This window comes from Copadichromis virginalis, linkage group LG3 (assembly GCF_057382275.1).
Source record: "Copadichromis virginalis isolate Kocher_CV1m ecotype Utaka linkage group LG3, C_Virginalis_male_GT1.1, whole genome shotgun sequence".
NCBI lineage: Eukaryota > Metazoa > Chordata > Actinopteri > Cichliformes > Cichlidae > Copadichromis > Copadichromis virginalis.
Window position 1 is genome coordinate 7608633 of NC_140620.1, and position 20371 is coordinate 7629003.

The following is a 20371-nucleotide window of genomic DNA, read 5'->3' on the forward strand; positions in this document are numbered from 1 at the left end:
ATGTAGAGATATAGAGAAATTAAAAAGAAATTAAAAGTTACACTAAGTTAACACTCAGATATGTAGTGGCATTTTAAACCATTAATCACAGAATGAATAAATGTGTGGCGCCTCGCATCGTGCATTATCAGCATCACACGTTATGCTCCAGACAGCGGGGAAGACAACACTTAAATAACCTGATGTTAAATATGAAAACGTGTTGCTATAGAAGATGTTCACGGATTACTAAAATACGACAAATTAACATTTGAAAAACTCATAAATTGCAATTGAAAAGTGTGGCGCAGCTTGCACATTATGAATGATGCGAGCTGTTTGAAAATTAATAACTACTTCAACAAAACTTAAAATCTAAAATAAAACAATAAATCATCCTTTTTCTTCCTCTCAGGTTGTGGGTCAGCAGCAGGGAAGCCACCGGCTCCAGGTTATCTGTGGAAATGTCGAGATGTTCAAGGGCAGCCGATAGATGTTATCTCTCCAGTGCGTCCCAGGTCTATCCTGGGGCCTCCTCTGGGTAGGACATGCCTGGTCGGAAGACCTTACCCAGGAGGTGACAGCCTAGTGTCCTTTGAACTTAGGGGAGTTGCGGCTCTACTCTGCCCCCTCCGAATGGCTGAGCTCCTGACACTCTAAGGGAGAAGCCCGTCCACCTTCATTTCAGCAACTTTTTCAGTAGCGTTTACAAAACGATCAGGCTTAGATTAACAGATGTATGTTGTTTTCAACAATGCTGCGCTAACTGCTGGCAGACGGCTGCATAACGTTTAGGACAAAATAATTGAAATAATTAAGTATTGGCAAATATGACTTAAATGATCCTTTGGATATCTTTTTAAAATGTAATTTTCCAAGGGGCCGCCTGCAATTAGACACAGAGAGAGAACTGTCCAGTTGTCTCTTTTAGGTTAATCATTTCTGTCTTTTTTTTATCTTAAAAAAAAGTCTTTTTTTTATCTTAAAAAAAAGACTAATAGATTGTTCTGCTGTTTTCTAGGGATCCTGTCAATCATGGACCCTTTCCTCCCTCTGGCGCCCCCTGGCTGTACTGTTTACCAGCTGCATCCTACATGGATGCGAGCAGCAGTCTGGCTATTAGAAGGCTGACACAGGAAAAAAAAGATAAAGACACGTTGTTTTCAACACAATTTATTTTACATACTCTCCATACACTTCATATTCCGTGTGAAGCCTTGGTATGTACTATTGCAAGTTGCTTTCAGCTTATCATGTCAGCACACACAGTCTTTAGTGAGCAGGTCCTTAGTCAATCTGCCCGCACTGAATTCCCTCAGCTTCAATCAACGGGCCCCTGGAAGATGAGTTTGATGTGGCCCTGCTCTCCTGTCAACCAGGTACCACAGAAAGGGCAGGCAGCATGAAAGGCATGAGTGCCGTGGGGCAATGGGATTTGGCTCCACCCTGCTACTGTCTTTTCTGAGCAAACATGACCACAGGGGCAGAAAGCATGAGTGGGTGGCCCAGCGTCCAGGTACAATCCCCCCTCACATCCCAACCACAACGGCACGTAGGGGCCTACTCTTCGACACATAGGGCACTCCCTCTCACCTGTGCCGGCAGGTGCTGTGCCTCCGGGGCCGGGGGGCCCTTTTTCTTTCCGGTAGCCCCAGTTGTGGTAGCCGTGTACGTGACCGCAGTTGACATAAACCCAGGGTTGCTTCTTGTCAACAATCTCGCGCTGGGCCAGGCTGGGGAAGGCCAGCGTGTTGAAGCCCACAGGACACTGAGGCCTCGCAGCGTTCAGCTCCTGTCGAAGGCACTCCAGCTGTTTGAGAGTAGGAGTATGCCGCAATCCGGGGGGGGTCCTCCACAGCAAGGTTGCTCCACACAGATCAATCAGTGAACCATCCTGGAGTGTGTTTGACTCATTTTCAACCTTCAGAGCAGAACAGAAAAAGGAAAATGTGAGTGTAGATATGAAGCAAGGAAAGCATCATTATCAGAAACTGAACCAGGCAAAATCATTTTTCGTATTCCTGGAATTTTGGGAATTTTCTTAAACTAGAAAAACTTTTACACTTCTATGCCACCACACAATGGGTTCAAGGGTTCAAGGTTCAAGGGATGTAGCAATCTATGGAGTGTACAGCATTGGAGCAGCGGTCCCCAATCCCCGGGTTGGGGACCAGTACCGGTCTGTGAGTTGTTTGTACCGGTCTGTGAGAGTTGAGGCTCGGGTGTGAAATTAGGGTTTTCAGGATTTTATCATCTTTTCCTGTGTTGTAGTTGTGTGTCTTATTTTGAAAGAAATATTTACACGTTACCATAGCGACCAAAAAGCATTATGATGTTGCTCTCAGTGTTGTTGGCGCATTTCAGGAGGAAGCTGCTAATAATACAGTGAATTCAGATTTATTATTATATTTACAAAGTACCACAGTTTTTGTCTCGGTCATATCATGTTGTTGCATTTATCTGCGACACCTTAAAGGCCGCTCCGTAAAAAAATTGTCTGACGTTAAACCGTGGCGTAGAAAAGGTTGGAGACCGCTGATGTGTAGAACCAGACAGCAGCTTTGTTTGTTTATGTCTCGACGAAGCAACAAGTCAGCAGATGTCTGAACACAGGCAGAAAAAAATATTCAGTCACATTTAAATTTATTTACTCAAAAGACAAAGAAAACTCAGTGTTTATGCATTTATTGTTTTTATATTTGCATCTTTCTTTCAATGCGCTAAGAATAAATACTTCCTAGTTTGACTATTTCCATTATTTCTAATGCTGCTCTAAGGTCACCGTCCTTAAGCTGCAGTTCGTCTTTGACTGCTTTACTTAACTTGTACACCTTCTGTGATCATTTCGATTATTAGATTAGCTTTTATATTAGATTATTTAGATTTAGATTATTCAGCAGGCCCCAGAAATGGACTGAAAAATAAGATTTCATTCATCATTACAGGATGGTGTGCAGCCAACAGCTTGAATGTTTCAAACAAAGGAAGTAGTGGTGAATTATGACACTGTGTTCGTCCAGCTTTGGTCTATTTCCTCAGAACGTTTTTCTTTGTAAATCAGCTGAAACTGTTACTGGAGTTAAAATCATCCACATAAAAACTGGATGTTTATCCTGGGCCAAGAAATGTTTGTATAAAGTCAACCAAGACCTAAATTTAAGTTTAGTTTAGTTTAAGTCGAGTTCGTTATTCGACTCGATATTTCTGTAATAACAGAGAAACCAACCAAATCATTGCCTCCTAATTAAATGTCAGAGAGACTGTGCTGTACGACTGTATACTGAGTATACTGACATTTTTCTTTTCTTTTGCTTGGTCCTTGTGGCCACGGGCCTTTACATGGGCTTTACATTATTGCACGGTTTAAAGAATAGCGTGCAGTTTAACTGCAGCTCAGAATCCCATTTAAAGAATTGCACTCAAACACACATCAGGAGCTAATACTGCTGAGAGGACGTCTTTCCTCCTTTTTGAAATATTAATAAAAAAAACATAACAGGATCTTTAAATACAGACTCTTTAAATACAGACTCTTTAAATACAGACTCTTTAAATACAGACTCTTTAAATACAGTTATTCGTAGCTTTTGATATTGTTTAGCTTTGCAGTCTGTGATGAATCAATCATCAAAAGAAAGCCCTGCAATTTTAAGCCAGGCTCAGTAGTTTGGACACTTGTATCCACATGAAGTCTGCATGAAACACATCAGCTGCTTTCTTACCAGTTTTCCTCTCTGCTGGGCTGAGCGTGTCTCCCTCAGTGCAAAGACATTGCCACAGACTGAGATTTCTCTCCAGACCCCAGGAGCCGGCTCAGACACAAACTCGCCCGCTGGGTGCATGACCAGCACACCATTGGTAGTCAGACCATCCATCAGGCCGTCTGATGTTCTCCATTTGGCAGCCCGCTCCTTAGATTCCCCACATGGACACACACAGAGCAGGCAGATATTCAGGTTAACGTGAAGACTGTGAGGTGCTGGAGGCCGTTGTTAGAGATGGTTAGTAAGGAAGCAGCTATGGCTGCGTTTGCCTTCTGCTAGCTCAGTGTAGACCAGTGCACTGACTAAAGCACAGAGATGCTGGCTTTGATGATGACTTTGAAAAGCACACTAAGAGTTCCTAACTTAAAACTATTTTACATACAATAAAAATAACCTTTATTAAGCATAAAGGGCTGCGTTCCTCATTCTGACTGTAATTCAGCTTAGAAAGGCTTTTGTGGACTTGAAAACAAAATATTTCTGTTTATTTTTCACTAAAAACATCACAGTAAGATGCATGAAACAGGTCGTAGATCATGTTTAACCTAATGTAAATTTATCCCAATACAAACTATGATCAGGTCTCTGTTTCATATTTCGTGGAGTTTCATAATTTTCTATTTACACAGGTTAGTGTCATTGGGCCTCATTTATATTTACAGTGCATAATCTGGCTAAAAACAGACAGAAATGAAGAGTGTACCAAAGTAAATCAAGCTCTTTCTCCTTTCACCCCACACAGCGCTTACATAAAGCTCCTCACCTATTGGCATCCAGCCTTTACGTCACTGCCACAGTCGGCTGTTGTCAAAGCTGCGCTTGTTTCACAGCTCATCAGAAACTAGCGGTGCGTTCCAAAAGTACCTCCTGTGTCCTATTCCTAACCTCTTTTAGTGGCTAGGAGAATCAATATGGACTTAGGAGAAGAGAACAGCCAGATGTGACGCCAGATGTCCGCTGTGTTGAAAGTACAATATAGAATAGAATAAAATAGAATAGGCCTTTATTGGGTGCTCCACACCAGTTGCTTTGGCCTCTGTCACATTCTGTACACACAGGACAGCCTGAGTGAAGGTCTCCAGCTCCTGCTCTCCAAAGATGGACCAGTCTGTGAGATCAACACAGTCCTAGAGCTGGAGGAGAGCATGGCCATGTTTTAATGACCCAGGAGGGGTTTGTTTCCTTAGGGGGTGCAGGCAGGGATACAGTAGGTGGACTACAAAATGTGCACACTTGCCACAGCGTGTTCTAACAACAGTGTTTTATGGAGGTAAATAAAACACAGAACAGCCTGTGAAAAATATTACTTTAATATAAATGTTGGCATTTTAAAGAAAAAGTAACATTTAGGGCCTGATTTATGCCTGACTTAGACTTCTGCAGGAAATCTACTTATGATGTAACCTTCCTTCAGTTGTTGCTGCGTCGACCAAACCTGTAGTTACAGTTCTGGTGAAGTGCACTTCGGGTTAAGTGGACGGTCAGGACGCAGGGTTGTGATGTTGTAAGTTACCATGTAGATTCTACACTATGTCCATCTGTTTAAATATATTAGTTATCCCTGATCTCATCTTATCATATCTCAAATGTTATCTTTAATTAAAAGTGACTTTTATTATTGTAGATGTCAGATTATGTTACGTTGTCCTTTTTCCTCCTGTGTCTGCTCTTTCTGCTCTTCCAAAGACAGACGACCAGGAAGCCTGCAGGACCCGAGGGCGTGTCCCCCTCCTGCCTGAAAGTCTGTGCTGATCAACCATTTTCAGCTGCATCTTTAACTGGTCTCTGGATTTGTATCCATCATCCCAAAGAAATCCACCATGATACGATTAAATGACTACAGGCCTGGCGCCCTGACGTTTGTGGTTATGAAGTCTTTTGAAAGAGTGGTGTTGAGCCACCTGAGGGACATCACAGACCCCCTGTTTGTCCAGTTTGCCTACTGGGCAAACAGACTGGCCAAGGATGCAGGACTATGTCCTGCAACACCTCGACCAACCTGGGATATAAGCCATTATGTCTTGGCCTTCAGGTTAACCTTTAATCCTCCACTAAAAGCTCCCCAGTTTACTGTGCCCGTCTCCACCTATCAGTGGATCACCAGCTTCCTGTTGGACAGGCAGCAGCAGGTGAGGCTGAGGAGCATTTCAGCCTGTCCCAGGGGTGTGCTCTCTCCCTGCTGCTCTTCTCCCTCTACACTAATGACTGCGCCTCCGAAGAGCCATCTATCATTCTCCTGAAGTTAGTGGCTGACGCCAGCATCATTGTTCTGATCCAGAATGGTGACGAGTCTGTGTACCGATGGGAGGTGGACTGGTGCAGTCAGAAGTAGGGATGGGTATCGTTTAGGTTTTATCCGATACCGGTGCCAAATCGGTACTTTTGAAACGGTGCCGGTGCTCAAACTGGTGCTTAAAGAATGGAGAACACAAACTTTGTCCAAAAACCTCTCATGTTCAGCTGTTTTTTGTAAAAAGATAACAATGTGTGCCTTTTCTGCAGCTATGGGGCATATATGGTATCACTCTTGGCTGGAAGCAGTGCTTAAACAATGGAAAAAACACAAACTTTGTCCAAAAACCTCTCATGTTTAACTGTTTTCCTCTTTTTCTTTGGTCATTTTAGCCTTTTTGGCCAGGGTGAAGGGAGTATCTGCCATCAAACAAGAAGACAGCCGCATGTAGCTATGATGATGTTTGCTAGTTCACCTTACATGCATTAATGTAATAACGTGGTTAGCCTACTCAACGTAAATTACACACGAACAACATTAAGCTACTCACGCAGAGAAGAACGGCTGCTGCTGCATCATCATCCGTCATCATTTCTGCTACACTGGCAGGGCTAGGGGCCAGGACTCTTCGTGTTTTTGGGGGATGTTGCATAACAGCCAACCCACCCGCAGTAGATGTGCTCGGTGTGAGGTCTCACAGCAAGCTATCAAATACGGCGCATTTCTGGGCTTTTAAAAAAAACGCTATGCGTCGCCAGGTGTGTCATCAGATTCGAGGTGTTACCTCCTTTGACAGTATCACAGTATCAGCTTAAAGCACTTGTTGCTGCTGAGTTTGCATCTTTTGCTGTGAAGTACAGCCAGGCTTTTGACCGCTTCGCCTTGGGCATTTTTAATCTGTAGCTCTGCTCTAACAGAACGTACGTACCTGGCCCCGCCTACTATCCTCGGAAACGTAAAATGATTGGCTAGAAGTGTATCACAGCTCAGGAAAAAAAGCACCGAAATAAAGCACCGAAATGTGCGCTGCTTTTCGGTCTGGTTACCACCGTTTATGTCAGAATGACACCGGTACCCATCCCTAGTCAGAAGTACTTGGAGCTGAGCCTGTTCAAGACTGTGGAGATGACCATGGACTTTCTGAGAAACCTTCCCACCATCATCGTCTTATCATCCTCAAAAATACTCTCACTTCAGATTCCTGGGATCTGCCTTTACACACAATCTGGTCCTCACATATAGAGTCTGTCGGGATGAAGGCCCAGCAGAGGTTATACGCACTGCAACTCGGAGTTCAACCTGCCACAGGAGCTGCTGTTCCTCTGCTACACTGTCATCATATATGAGACCATTAACAGGTGCCTGTGCCACTTTTGTTTTAACTATGTTGTTTATTTCTTGTTTATTTGTATTCTTTATCACCTGCTGTAACACAACAATTTCCCCGTGGGATGAATAAACTCTCTCTCTCTATCTAGCTGGTCGAGTCAATACAAACTAAATTAAATGACTGTAGATTTCTTTCCTTCATAATATTTTCAAGTCCACAATCAACAGCCGCTTCATGAATGTAAATATGCACAACAACAAGGCGCAAACTAGGTGTTACACTCAAAACAGGAAGGCCAAATTAGACTGTGGTGGGGCGTGGCCTGCGGTGCCGTGCAGGGAGGGCGGACGCACCTGCACAGCATCCTTAATCACGCCCAGTTAAAAACACGGGGACTCAGGTTGGGGTGTTGTGATGTAAATAAAATAGCTCAAAACACTGATCCCTGGACCCGCTGTGCCTTATTCACTCCACATAGACGTTGCCAGAAAACATTTAAAGCCTCCTTAGGCTTGGAAAAAAAATTCTTTGGACAGATGAAACAAACTTGTACCACAATGATGGAGAAGGAAAGGAAGTAGATTCAGATTCATACATCTTCATCTGCCAAACACAGTGGAGACAGTGTTATGACATGGATCGTCTCCAAAGGTTGATCCTGTTCATCTGGACGTAGCGTTTTGTGGGAGAAACGTTTCGTCATCACCAGGTGACTCCTTCAGTCTCAGCTGACTGCAGCTTTCAATCTTATAAACAGGACATTTGCATAATGACTGAAACCAGCCCACTGAAGGAACAAAGGGCTGGGAGGTCAGTTCCTTAATCTTAATTATGCAGATTCTCATGACCACTGATCAACAACCACTGATCTTTTGGAGATTTACTTACCTGGATGATTGAGCGTGCATCATCATAACATGGATTGTATGGCTGACAGTGAAACTAGATTCAGTGTTTATGTTACTGCTGATTAAAGAAGCAGGATGAATTCTGAAGTGTGCAGGGCTATAATCTCTGGTCAGGCTTTGCTAAATGCTAAAAAGGTGCTTTAAGTGACTTTGAATGTGGCACGTTGGTCGGTGCCAGAAGTGTTTGGTCTAATTATTTCTGAAACTGCTGACCTGCACATCCATCTCCGCTTACAGAGAAATGAGAAAAAATCCAGTTAGCAGCAATACTGGCTGAAAATATCTTGTTGATGCCAGAGGTCAGACGGGACTAACCACACAGCTTTGATCTGACGGAAAGGCAACAGTAACAAACAACAAAGCTGCTAAATATGAATGAAAAGACAACATCTGCTCCGTACAATATTATACATCTGTGTTGTGTAAAGCGCTTTGAGTGCTCAGAGTAGAAAAGCAGTCCAGAAATTTAGTTCTGATAGCCACGTTGTCAGGGCTGTCAATCTTATTATCATTCCTCGGTACTCTTAGCACAGAGGTGTCACATTTTAAATTGTCCCCCCCTGCTTCTGCTACGGTTCTTAAGATTATCAACATTTAGAAAGGAAGGAATATTTCAAATACCGTACGGGAACTAACAGCCGGAGGCTAATTTGAAAAAATATCCCCAGATAGCTCATATCTGGGTTTATATATTGTAGAAGTCAGATTTCCCACCAACTGTCTCAGACTTGCAGTTAATTTAGAATTAATTAAGTTAACATGCATATCTTTGAGGGTGAGAACACACCCAGAGATATAAAAAGTGGTTTAGTTGGTGAACTTATCCACAGGTTTGCAGACTACGTGTTTAGGGAGTCAAAGGCACCAGTGTCTGATGAGTCCGGAGTAGAAAACTGTTGTATGTAACCATAACATGTATAGATTATTTCATTTGGTGAGTACAGTATTATAAAAAATGAAGAAAAGCCTGCAAGCTAGTTCAGGCAAACTACTTGCTATACTGTCTCTTCCTGTCACATCCGAAAACAAATGGTGTTCAAATGCAGGATTTCACTTAGCGCAGAGAGACTGTAACTGTTTCAGAAACCTCCTTTAAACCTAGTATTAGTTACTAGTTACTGATGAAGGGAAAAGCAGAAGGACACTATGTTGCTTTTCAATACTTTAGCCTGGCTGACAAAGAGTCTCGCAGCACGTTTGAGCATCGTTTTGCTTTAGCAGTAGTGATGACTTCAGTAACTTTGTAACCACAGCCGTCTTGAGTCACACATCTGTTAACAAGTCAAACTGCTTCAGAAACTGCTGATACTTTACAGACCACTTCTCTCCCGTTGATCTCTCTGGGCTACTTTATGCAGACTGCCGCTAAATGCACAAGACCCCATCCCTGTAAAACTCTTTAAAAAAGTTCTGCCTCTAAATAAAGCGGAGATGAGTTTGTTGTTATTAATAAGTTAGGTACCACAGGTTTATAAGGTAGCTCTCAATACTTTACATGGGACAGAGCCTTTAACTCTCTGTCCCATGAGACCAGCCACAGGAGAGGAGAAAGACGTCCTCTCCACTTTTAAATGCAGGATTTAAACTTCCCACTATTATAGTCAGACCATTCATGCTGCAAAATATGCTGCTGCTGCCCTGCATCACTGTCTGCTGATGTTGTCTGCAGGGAGTGATGAACTCAGCTGTAAGACACTAAACACAGCACCGAATATTAATTTGGATCAGAAATGTTATAATATGTGATCTGTTTACTGACTAAAGATTAAACACATGACCAAAGTCTCTTTCATAACTCATGAGTAACAACTCCCACACACACACACACACACACACGCACGCACGCACGCACGCACGCACGCACACACACCCCTTCACGTTTTCATGCAGCTCCATCACATGAACAGACATGCATTCTTGCAGCTCTGATGTCACACGTGGGTGGAACAACCACATCCCTTCTGTCAAACTACCGTGGTTGCTATGGTTACCAGTGGCGCGTACCAAGCGATGCCTGTCACCCACGTGGGAGGGAACACTCACCCCCAGGAAGATGTTCTTGGAAGAGTCAAAGCCAGCGGCGTAGATGCGAGCGGTGTAGGGAGCGCTGCGCTCACACATGATGCGGCAGGCGTATCGTGAGATGGTGCTCTGAACTGATTGGCCTCCGCCCTCCCCCACCGCACCCCCAACTTGACCACTGCTGCCGGCTGTGTCCGTCACCACAAAATCAATCATGCTTTCTGTGGACCGGCCAATCTGAGAGAACCGAGAGAGAGAGGGCCCACTGAGACCATACAAAGACATGCTGAGCACAAACACTCCAGTGCAGTCTTATTGTGCATGTTTTAGAAATATGTGCAATTATTTGCATACAAGCATCAGTCGGGTGAAGAATCCTAGAAGATAATCATATGTTCCAGCTGATTTTTTCTTTCTTCAGTTTCTGTCAGCTGTGTGATTTTAGTAAAACTTTATAGACCTCACTGTGTAAAGGAAGAACAGGCCAACAACCTGGCCCTACAATAATAGCAAGACTGAATTGATTTACTTAGTTGCCAGGCAGATGTGGAAAGTGTAACACCAGCACAAAGATGATTATTCTGAAAAATGGTGAGACCTGGATTAACCAATAAGAATGGGTCCATACGTTTTGAATGGCAGAAGCCAGTTTTCAGTAACATTTGACCAAATACATAAAGTAGTACAACACTTGTGATTAGTGATTTCACTTTGACCGCTCTGAGTAGAAAAGCACCACACGAGAACCAATCAAGTCCATGTACAACGGACACGCCTCTGTGTTTACTATGTGGTGCTGCATTTTGACTATCAACAAAGTGAGAGTCAACGAACAAAATGCTTTCGAGCCTGGCTCGTGCATGTTTTAATTAGAAAAAGAACAATGTGTGACAGGAACAGTATTTTAATAGTTACTGGAACCAGGCTGTACCACACAAAAGGTCCCTGTAAAACATGCTGACTTTTTTTGTGTATCATCCAGACGGAGCAGGGACTCCACTCATGGATCTGACCCTTAAATAGAGAACAGTGGAGCCCTGGCTTTGTTTGGGTCTTCTTCATACGAGAAGGTGGCTGGAAAACAACTGCAAGCTGCTGAGGGCACACAGGTCTGACTGCAGACTGGAAAACAACTGCTGCTGGTTTTACAGCTTTATGTTGATCTACAACAACTGCTTTAAAGTCTGAAGCAGAAAAACAAAAAATATTAGTTTAATTTTGTAAATATGTGATATTTAGGTCAATCAGTGACAAAGAACATCGGAGAATGTTGTCATCTTTAAACCTTTTCATCCTGAGAGACATAAATAAGCTTGAATAAAGGCTTGTAGCCATTATTAAACCTCGATTATCCTTTGATTTGTCATACTGTTACTCGGTATGAAAGGTCCAAGTTTAAATAAATATCATCAAATTTCAGCTTGTGTTTTTACAGTTACTATTTTCCTTTTCATATTCTTCCTCGAGCTAAGACTATCTGAGGGTAGGTGTTCAACAGCTAACAGATTTCACCCCGACCAGTGTCCAGTGGTACGGCTCTGTCTTCTGTTTGTGGTACGTTGTTACAATATTTTACACGATTTTTTACTGTCCAGTGTCTTTTTCCACAACAGGAAACAAAACTAAAATGTTGAATTGGCAACCACACACGTGTGTGTGTGTGTGTGTGTGTGTGTGTGTGTGTGTGTGTGTGTGTGTGTGTGTGTGTGTGTGTGTGTGTGTAGACACTGACCTGAAACATATCTGTGTTGGTGTCATGGGTGTATTCCACAATTACAGAGTGGCTCCGTGACAGTGTGTAGGAGATGCTGTGCTGGCTTTTGTTGCTGAGTGCCTGCCAAAGGAAAACAGATTATACATCAACCACATCACATCACTGACCTCCAGAAAATCTACTTGGAGAGCATTTTCTATTTTTAAAGACAACAACAGCACTTGGATTTATATAGGTGTTTTTTGTAAATACTAATCATAATATTAACAACAACACAGACAGCATCTATCCTCAATGTCTTACTGTCAATGTGACAGCACGGTGTGTTTTTTTTACATTATTAATGCAGCCATTAACCATGTTCTAAAGGCAGATTTAAATATTAACCATTACATATAAATTTTGCTTTTGCAACTTATTTGGTTTTGATCACAGAGTTGAGCATTCAAAGCTTCCCTCTTAGTTTTACTTGCACAGATGAGAAATACGACTCCGTTAGCTCAGGTTAGTAAGGTTATTAAAGACTGTTAAATAAATAGCCCGTAGCCATGGCAGCTGAAGTTTTAAGGCTTTGGCAGAGTGATGAGGTTAAAACTAGAAACAGTTTTTTTCTTTCTCTTCGCTAATGAGGAGTCCAAGTCTAATGAGGTCTTTTTGGCCTAAAGTAGTAGTTTGCTGTTTGTACAAGACCGAACATGAAAAACTTTAATTGTATATAAATAATTGTATATTTTTAATGAAAGAGCCAATGACCTGTAAGCTATTAATCGCGTGAAAGAGTCAGTGGAATTAATCCACTATGAAAGTAAAGAAGTGAAAAAAAATATGAAACTATCAAGAGAGTCAATAACATTGAGCTAAAAAAATGGAAAGCAAGATACTTGAATTATCATGTATCAAAGATGCCAGGACCTATGCCTATAGGGCTCCCAAACCTGGAGCATCTGTGCTTTAATGAAGACCTGTGCCCAGATGACCATCAAAGAAGAATTGCACTGGTTGAGAAAACTTGAAAAGCAGGGAAATGGCCCCAAACCTCACCTCACTGAAGCAGGAGGGAAAAGAAAAGAGCTTCAACTTCTCGGATAATATGTAATTTCAAGGTGGTGCATACGTAACCTGGAGACTCCCATTTGGGGGTCTCCAGGTTACTGTATTGATCTCATTAGTGTTGCTCAATAATTGTTACATTAAATCTTGCCAACGTTTGCTATTATTGCTCGCTAGTTCTTAATGCATTAAGCTACCATTTACAGAAGCAATCCAAACGTAAAAATAATCACTTTTAAATCTCAAGACACATAACCAAAAAACCCCGCATATTTCAAAATGCAAAACAATTTGAAAACCAGCTTTTGCCCAATTTAAGAAATTCATTCTCTACTAAGTGAGACTAGTTTTTTGTAAAAAAGGGAGGGAGATGTAATCTTGCTGTATCTATGTCCTTTTCTATATCTATTTCTATATTCTTAGGATTGTGCAATCGAAGCATGATCATCATCACGCAGCGCCTCTACTCAAGACCTGTGCAATATCAGCTTCAACAGAGACCCAGACATTTAGGTGGGTCGAGAAGGAGGTTTTTGAAAATGAAATGAAATTTTCCAACACAAATAACTTGACAGATGTTGGTTTCTTTGTGCTCAGAGTTTGAGTCCAGTTTCCTTAGAAAGAGCTCACCAGGAAGACACAGACGGCGCTTCCTTTGCACAACATGTAAGGTCATCATACATAGTTTCAGAGCGCCACTGTATAACAATACTAAACAATAACTCAAAATAATTACAAGGGGTTTAGTAGCCCTGTATTTCACATGGGTTACAGTCATGTGACCTCCCAACCTGAATGCTGGTAATAAACAATGCAGAATTTATTGCAGTACCTGGCAGAAAGTGTCTGAATCCTGACAAGGAATGAATACTAGAATAACTTTATTTAAAATTATATTACATAAATGTCTTAACAGTACCCCTCCACGAATCGCTATCTTATCGTGGTGGAGGGGCTTGTGTGTCCCAGGGATCCCAGGGGCTATGTTGTCTGGCTTTTGCCCCCTGGTAGGGTCTCCCATGGCAAATTGGTCCTGGTTGAGGGACCAGACAAAAATCGATTCAGAAGACCTCTATGAGTGCACGATCAAGGGAACACTGCCTGGGATAGGTTGACTGGAGCCCCGCCCTAGAGCCAGCCCTGGGGAGGATGCCCGAGGGTGAGCATCTGGTGGCCGCACCTAAAGGGACATAGGCCCATCGTCCTGCAAGCCCACCACCCGCAGGAGGCGCCACAGTGATGGGTGGAATCTGTGGTCCTGTCCTCTGTTGTGCGCCTTCTTCCTGTTTTGTATATACTCCTCTTGTTTGTTATTAATTCTTGCTGTCCTACTATTAATATCTTTATACCATGTACAGCTGGTGTGGAGCCCACCAAACTCTTATGACAAGGAAAACTTCGTCGCTGTTCCGGGTCGCTGGTAAGGTTCCAAGAAGAGATGGGCAGTCAGGCGTTACAAGCAATGCGTTACTGTAATCTGATTACTTTTTTCAAATAACCAGTAAAGCAAGGTATTACTATTGCAAAAAAGGTAATTAGATTACTGTTACTTTCCCGTTAGCACACGGTGTTACTGCGTTACTAAACCTTGATTTTGTTTGCGAGAGTGTCTCATGACAGTGACGTAAGCGAGTGTGACGTTCGTGGCAACAGCTGTGTGCAGCTCAAAAATGGATAATGTAACGAGTGCAGGAGAGAGTATGAGCGTGCAGTGTTTAAAGCGTGGAAGCACTGACGTTACTTTGAGTTTGATTCCGTAAAAAGTGACAAAAACATTAGTGTCTGCTGTTCACTGCGTGGGAAGAAAACTTCTTTTTACAGCAAAAAAATACAGAAACTTTCGAGCAAGCACCGAGTGTGCTGCCACGGGAATGTGAAATTCACAGAGAAACTCCCGGATCCCTCCACCGACATGACCGCCGCGGCACACCTGCACCAGGGCAAACCTCCGCCTGCCCCACTCCTGCTAAACAGGTGAAAATAGAGCAACAGGACCGCTGAGTCTTTGATTTTATTTATTTTCTGCTGTGTTTTACCTGCATCTATTTGAAAGAGTGAGTGTAAACACAACAACATATTTTATTTATGCAGGAAATGGGTTTAAATGGTAAACAAATTTATTCCAGTCAGAGAATGTTGCATATAATTTAATTTTTGCTTGATGCATAAAGTTAAAAGATTAAAACTAATAAAACAAGTTTTAAATGTTTTCATTTGATTACATTTTATATGATTGATTATGCAGAAAAAGTAGAATTGCTTTATTACCTATTCATATTTTTAAAAAGTAACTAAGTAACTAATTGCTTTTGAAAATAAATAATCAGCAAAGTAACGGGATTACTTTTTGGGGGAAATAATCAGTAATTAGTTACTGATTACTTTTTCAAGTAACTTGACCAACACTAGTTCCAAGGCAGGTATACTCCATGCTATGGTGGCTTTGGGCTGTAGGCAGACCCTGGTCCACTAAACCCTGGTTCCCCCAGGCGCACTGCTGGGCACAGAGCGGGTGGAGGTTAGGTGTGTGTGTGGGGACATTCATAAACATCCCTTGGTTCTGGTGAAAATTAGGGTATAAGCGAAAAACGCATAGACTGACAGCTGTGGCCCAGAGAGTGGATGTTGCTGTGTTGCAACAGTGATTTACAGATGTGTTCTCTACTTTGCCCGGCTGTATGAATCTGGTGTGCAGCCTGGTGTGATGGTGTGTTCACGGCCCCACAGGTTACCTGAGCACAAGACACAAACTGTGTAAAAGGAATTGGCTGAAATGCTGAAGCTGGGAGTAATAGAAGCCCCATAGTTCTTGGAATAAAGAGAGATGGGTCTATATGGTTCTGTGTTGACTACCACAAGGTGAACGAAGTCTCACAGTTTGATGCCAATCCCATGTCCCGGGTCAATGAGCTCCTGGACTGGTTTGGCACTGCTGTTTGTTTTATGATGCTGGATTTAACCAAGGGCTACTGGAGGTATGGGTCGTGCCAATTCCTCACTCTTCAGTTCAGCTTGCTCTGAGCCACTTTCCAGCACCTCATGGTGCTACGTCCACACACTGGAGCTGCTGCTGCCTACCTAGATGTCCGTGACGCATGCAGGGCTCACGGCCAACCCAAAGAAGTGCGCTGTTGGACGGAGGGAGTTACAGTGTTTGGGGTACCACTTTGGAGGCTGGCTGATGCAAAGATGGAAAAACAGCCATTTCAGCCTGCCTGCGTCCCAAGACAAAAAAGGAGGGGAGGCGGTTCTTCGGGCTTTTCAAATAAAAAAGCATGCCTAATATGGTGTTTGGGCATAATGGTCCCATTAATAAACACCTCAAATGCAGGACACTGGTCAAAAACTGAGGGGGAAGGTAAATATCAGTGGGCTCCACCTTTAAAACCGTTCATGTTGTCATGGTTCTGACCCAGTGTTTTGAGTTTTCTTGTTTTATTATTTCAGGTTGATTTATTAGTTTTGACTTGATTCTGTTTGACTTCCTCGTCCGTTTAGGTTCCCGTTGTGTCTTTGTCCTCTGTGTCCCTCTCTGTGTGTTTGTTTATGTGCCTGTGTGTGTCCTTGTGTCTCGTGTCCCCTTTCTGACCCTTTGTTCTTCTCGTGTTCATTCCATGCCTCCACTGTCTGGAAACTTTGTCCATGTTTCCATCATTTCTTTCCCTCAACCTCTCTCGCTCCCTTGTGCTCCCTCACTCTCTCTCGCCCCCTCTCCTGTGCTCCCTCGCCCTCTCTCGCCCCCTCTCCTGTGCTCCCTCGCCCTCTCTCGCCCCCTCTCCCTCTGTTGTGCTCCCTCACTCTCTCTCGCCCCCTCTCCTGTGCTCCCTCGCCTTCTCTCTCGCCCCCTCTCCTGTGCTCCCTCGCCCTCTCTCGCCCCCTCTTGTGCTCCCTTGCCCTCTCTCGTCCCCTCTCTCTCTCGCCCTCTCTCGTCCCCTCTCCCTCTCTTGTGCTCCCTCGCCCTCTCTTGCCCTCTCTCTCCTCTCTCTCTCTCTTGTGCTCCCTCGCCCTCTCTCGCCCCCTCTTGTGCTCCCTCGCCCTCTCTCGTCCTCTCTCGTCCTCTCTCGTCCCCTCTGCCTCTCTTGTGCTCCCTCTCTTGTGCTCCCTCGCCCACTCTTGCCCTCTCTCGTCCCCTCTCCCTCTCTCTCCCTCTCTCGCCCTCTCTCGCCCCCTCTCCCTCTCTTTTGCCTCCTCTGTCTCGTCGTGTCTGATTAGCTCCAGCTGTGTTTCCCTCCCATTTCTCGTTCCCTCATGATCCCTTGTGTATTTAACCAGCAGAAGGTGAAACTGATCAATAAGCCCTTCTGCTCTGATTAGATCAATATCCCAGAAGTTTAACTGAGTGGATGTTTGAAATATCAGGTTAATGTTTTGAGCAGTATATACATATTTTTATTGTAACTTATTTTTTGCTCAGATCAGTGACAATTCAATGATGAATTACTTAATAGTATAACAAACTGATTTCTTACCTTTGACACCAAAGGAGTTGAGACATTGTGGATAACATCAGGTTTGACCCCGTTGGCTTTGGGTCTCTTGTAAAGAGCCAGACGACTTCTTCTGCGACCTTTGTCCCCATTGGCCAGTGACCCGTTGTGCCTGTGAAAAATAAAATCAATTGTACCTCACTATAATGGCTATAAAGACTTAAGTTTAAACAATTCCTTAGCAGAAAAACAAACATCGTAGCAAGTTTTTCTTTTTTTTTTATTCTATATAAGTCAAAGGTGCTCCCAATGGAAAACTGCATCAGTGCTGGGCTGGTCAGTGGACTTTTGAAATCAACACTGGCAACCTGGGATGAGGAAGAAATCTGTTTCAGAAAGAAACTATTTCATGCACCATGTATTCAAGTGTACTACGTAGGTGCACGGCTTAAAGTGGGATTTGGCAGGTGGTAAAACAACGACTCATGTCAGTCACATATCTGTTGGTAGCTCTTGGAGATGTTTTCTTTGTCGACGGGCTATCTGACCCTTGATGTTGCTGGCTCTGAAGTTCACTACTCTTTGTGAATTGTACCAACTATATTCTACAATATATAAACAGCTGTTACAGGAGCCATTGTGGCTGCTTTCCAAATTGTAGCCAGTAAGAAACTTGTACAAAAGCAGTACTTGGCAAGTGTTTAAAAAACATGAGCAACTTAAATTCAAATTGATGAGTCTTTCAAGAGGCAAGTCAGTATACTCAGCAATCAGATTAAAGAAAAAAAGGTCAACAAAAATCTTTTAAAATACTGCAAATGACTAGTTTTAGCCTACACTAACCATCCCGTGTAACCGCTGAATAACATTTAATTATAATTCTGTTTGTTAAGCAACAGCTCATGTGCAGATCTACCATCTGAATGAAAAATAACATGAATTAGAATCCTAGAAAACTGATGCTTGTCATCTGAGCGTTGCATTTTCAGTGGAAGAAACGTTTCATCACTTTTCACTCAAATGAACTCTTCAGTCTCAGCAGACTGCAGGTTTCCATAGACTTATAAACAGTGCATTTGCATAATGACCAAAGCTAGCACTGCTGACTGACAGTGAGGTGTGTGGTCAGACTCATGATTGGTGATATGCAAACTGATATTGAACAATGGTCATGAATACCATTCAAGGGGAGTTGAGGAAGGGCTGCACACTGCACCGTAAGATGGTGAAAGATGCAGCCCTGGCCCCTCTTTGGTTCAGAGACGGTCTTTCCCTTTTCACATAAATGACCTCATTGACTCTGTGCTCAAGCCAGCATTCCTCCTTCTCCAGGATGTGCACATCACCCTCATCTTTGAAAGAGGGATTAGTTTGAAATGATGGCTGCACAGAGAGTTGTCGGAGGCAGCCTCTTAACCGTCACAGAAATATACACCTCCAGATGCAGGAAGAGGGCCACCTGTATCATGCAGGACCCCACTCACACAGCACACCCACTCTTTGTCCCCTCAGGCAGGAGGCTGAGCATCAAACGCAAAACCACCAGACTGAGAAACAGCTTCATTCCAGAAGCTCTGAGACTTCTCAGTGCATAATGGACAAGAAACTGCTACTGTAGTACCTTAATCAGCTGATACTTTGCTGCTAAAATATTTATACCTACACTCAAAACTCTGGAACAGCTTGCCGATTGATCCAATCCTTTAAATCACGTTTAAAAACCCACCTGTTCAAGCTTGCCTTCCAAACAACTTAGTTTTTAACGTTTCCCCGGTTCATGCTTGTTGTCACGTCACCATTTTATAACTGTATTTCTCTTGCTGATAATTGTATTTCCTGCTCCTTTACTGCTGTAACCCCGCAAATGCGGCTCGTCTGTGAAGCACTTTGATGTACCTGAGACTTTTAAATGTGCTATAGAAATAAAACTGAAACACTTCTATATCTATACTCCATACTGTTACTCAGGTTGTTGCACTTCACTTATTTGTATTATTCTATTTGGTACTGTTTTATTACTTGTCATTCTGTTGTTTTTATGGAAAACTGGGACCATGGGTAATTTTGTTCCACCTCATGGAAACATGCAATGAGAAAGACAATAAAGCTTCCTTGAATCCTTGAACCCCTTATTACTGGCCTATAGGTGTAAATAATCCTAGCCTCACATGGTAGCTGTTCTGTATTGTGCATCCATTCAATCAGAGGTTGTTTGGTTTTCTTGATGTGTAATTTACAGCAATCCTCCTGGAACTTAACAGAGTGCACTGCATCAACCTGTTTGTCCCAGGGCAGCTGACCTTGGGAGTGGACCTATTTTTAATGCAAAGTGTTTTGGGGTTTGAAAGCCACAGAGAGGTGGCATTCTGAAAAAATGGGCCTGCTCACATATAAGGGACCACTGAAGGTTCTCGTTTATGCAGCGGTGATCCTTCTCTCCTGGATTACCTGGAGCGTCCTCACATTCACTCAATGCTTTTTTGATATCATGTACTTTTGCTGCTCTTGCTGCTGCATCTGTGGGTGAGGATGGTTTTCATTGTGTTTCATAACACAGAATGAACACAATTTGTGTCAAACTTGTATTTCACTGGATAAGAGTCAAACCTTATTTACTCATCTGTATGTGTTGGTTATGTTACATGATAACTTTTAAATGCCCATTACTGAATTTCACAGTCTAAGAAATCTAGCCTTTAATTTTCAGATCCTCCCTGGTGAACGTCATGTGTTTGTCCACCAAGTTAATGTGATCAGTGACTTGTGGTATGTCCTGAGAGTTTATTTCCACCCTGGTATTATCCCAAAAAACTGAGCCAATGGCTGGGTGGCGTTTGGGTTTTCAGTACAGACTTGGTGTAGCTTTCCCCTGCAGTCCATAGGATTGTCATTTTCTAGCTATGTCAGACAATCTATCACCATCTTGCTGTAACCACGAGCTGGA

General features: G+C 43.0%; 1 protein-coding gene across 10 annotated transcripts in view; it reads right to left on the bottom strand.

The window, feature by feature from the left end:
• Nucleotides 1–1135: 1135 nt before the first annotated feature.
• Nucleotides 1136–20371, bottom strand: part of peli3 (pellino E3 ubiquitin protein ligase family member 3) — a 62413-nt gene continuing 43177 nt past the window's right edge. For all 10 annotated transcript variants that reach the window (XM_085443461.1, XM_085443531.1, XM_085443539.1 and 7 more), the window contains 5 exons: nucleotides 17470–17599; nucleotides 11969–12070; nucleotides 10258–10473; nucleotides 3702–3890; nucleotides 1136–1900 (listed from right to left, as the gene is read on the bottom strand). In XM_085443461.1, the coding sequence (XP_085299587.1) occupies nucleotides 1301–1900; nucleotides 3702–3890; nucleotides 10258–10473; nucleotides 11969–12070; nucleotides 17470–17599 (1237 nt within the window). In that variant the 3' untranslated portion in view covers nucleotides 1136–1300. The remainder of the gene's footprint in view (nucleotides 1901–3701; nucleotides 3891–10257; nucleotides 10474–11968; nucleotides 12071–17469; nucleotides 17600–20371) is intronic.